Consider the following 2352-nt stretch of genomic DNA (forward strand, 5'->3'; position numbering starts at 1 on the left):
ATTTTTATTTAATTTAGCCCCCTTGGATACAAAAAGATTTATATATATGAAATACTGCAACTTTTTCTAGCAAGATATGTATATTTATAAAGATTTTTCTATTCATAATTATTATAAAAATTTTTTTATGTTAGCAAATTTAATTTCTATCCTTGAAGGAATATTACTTATTGTTCCTGCTTTAATATCTGTTGCATTTGTAACAATAGCTGAAAGAAAAACTATGGCTAGTATGCAAAGAAGAGTAGGTCCTAATGCTGTAGGTTATTACGGTTTATTACAAGCATTTGCTGATGCTTTAAAATTATTATTAAAAGAATATGTTGCTCCAACACAAGCTAATATTGTTTTATTTTTCCTTGGACCTATTATAACTTTAATTTTTTCTTTATTAGGTTATCTTGTTGTACCTTTTGGACCTGGTTTATTTGTTTCAGATTTTGATTTAGGTATGTTATATATGTTAGCTGTTTCTTCTTTAGCTACATATGGTATCTTATTAGCAGGTTGATCAGCTAATTCTAAATATGCATTCTTAGGTTCTTTAAGAAGTACAGCTCAATTAATTAGTTACGAATTAATATTAAGTTCTGCTATATTATTAGTTATATTATTAACAGGTACCTTAAATTTAATTTCTATTGTAGAGTCACAAAGAATTATACCTTTCTTATATCCATTATTTCCCTTATTTTTAGTTTTTTTTATAGGTTCTGTTGCTGAAACTAATAGAGCTCCTTTTGATTTAGCCGAAGCTGAATCTGAACTAGTAAGTGGTTTTATGACAGAACACTCTGCTGGAATTTTTGTTTTCTTTTTCTTAGCTGAATATGCAAGTATTGTTTTAATTTGTATATTAAACAGTGTTTTATTTTTAGGTGGTTACTCAAGTATTATTCCTTTAGATTTTTTAGTTTATGTTTTAAGTTTATTTTTTGATGTAAATAATAGTAGTTTCTTATTCGATGTACTTGTTTCTATGTCATCTTCTTGAATAAATTTAGCTTTAAAAACAGCTTTTTTAATATTTGTGTTTATATGAGTTAGAGCTTCTTTCCCTAGAATTCGTTTTGATCAATTAATGTCAGTTTGTTGAACTGTATTATTACCAACTATTATAGCTTATGTGGTTGTAATGCCCTGTATAGCATACGGGTTAAACATTACACCCTCCAACTTTTGCATTCTCTAGTGTGGATATTATTATGTATTTTTCAATTGTTATACTTTATACTCTTATTATAACTTATCATAGGTTTAAATACGAGTTAAAATATTTATTTATAAATTGTTACTTAGTTTTCTATATTAGTATTATAAATTATAGAGATAATTATTCACATAAGATTCTTTTAATAGAAAGATTACCTTTATTACCTTTTTTATTTATATCTTTATTAATTTTAATTAAATCTGGTTATCTAAGTACAATTTCTTTAATTGCAATTATGAGTTTTATAATTTTATATATTATTTTAGGTTCATACTGATTTATTGATATAAAGAATAATAATCTTAAATTATTTATTTATATTATTAATATAATTTTTTACATGTTATTCTTTTTTATGTTAAGAAAATTCTTAATGTATGATTTTGATATAGGTTCTTTTATTGTTGAGATGTCTGGACTAGGAGGAAATAGTCCTGGACCTTTTAATAATCCAGGTAATGGTGGGTTTAATAACGGAAATCAACCTCCTCATTTTAATAATAATAATACTTTAACAACTCTTGGTAATAATAATAATAATGATCGTAGTGATTTAGAAGATCTTTTTAGTAATGATTTTGGTATTACTATTTTAGATGAGTATACTAATACTTTATGTGATAAATTTACTGAAAATTATCTTGTAGGAACTCAAACTGAATTACTTACTTATGATATTGATGTAATAGCTAGAGATGTACCGTATTTTAAACATTATTTTATATTAAAACAAAGAGAATTACCACATTTATCTTTAAGTTGAGAAAAATTTTGTGAATTTTATCTATGTACATGGGAAAAAAATCCAATGGGTATTGCTGGAGATTGAGGTAATTATCAATATATTATGGAAAATCCTCAAAATAGAAGACGTACAAGTCCGACTTTTAGAAAAGTTTTTGAAGGTCTTACTTACGAACAATCTGAACATTATATGTTAGTTTTAAGTAGAATAGATGGTATGAATAGAAGATAATATTAGAGATATTATATAATAATAATAATAATATATAAATATAATATATATTTATATATTATATTTTATATATGTGAAAATTAAAGATAACAAGCAATATAGGAGTATAATATACTAATAAAAAAGTATAATTTCTAAATTGCAATATAAAAATTATTTAAAA

General features: G+C 23.8%; 2 protein-coding genes across 2 annotated transcripts; both read left to right on the plus strand.

The window, feature by feature from the left end:
* Nucleotides 1–127: 127 nt before the first annotated feature.
* Nucleotides 128–1096, plus strand: ASPZODRAFT_155589 (hypothetical protein; the record flags this gene model as incomplete). Its single annotated transcript, XM_022726229.1, has 3 exons — nucleotides 128–506; nucleotides 540–890; nucleotides 1044–1096. 3 exons carry the CDS (start codon nucleotides 128–130, stop codon nucleotides 1094–1096), a joined length of 783 nt encoding a protein of 260 aa, XP_022576492.1.
* A 490-nt stretch (nucleotides 1097–1586) lies between these two features.
* On the plus strand, nucleotides 1587–1976 carry ASPZODRAFT_147944 (hypothetical protein; the record flags this gene model as incomplete). Its single annotated transcript, XM_022725305.1, has 1 exon — nucleotides 1587–1976. The coding sequence occupies one exon, from the start codon at nucleotides 1587–1589 to the stop codon at nucleotides 1974–1976; it is 390 nt and encodes a 129-aa protein (XP_022576493.1).
* Between the last annotated feature and the right edge of the window lie 376 nt (nucleotides 1977–2352).

Source organism: Penicilliopsis zonata (assembly GCF_001890105.1).
Source record: "Penicilliopsis zonata CBS 506.65 unplaced genomic scaffold ASPZOscaffold_177, whole genome shotgun sequence".
In the NCBI taxonomy this organism is placed as follows: Eukaryota; Fungi; Ascomycota; class Eurotiomycetes; order Eurotiales; family Aspergillaceae; genus Penicilliopsis; species Penicilliopsis zonata.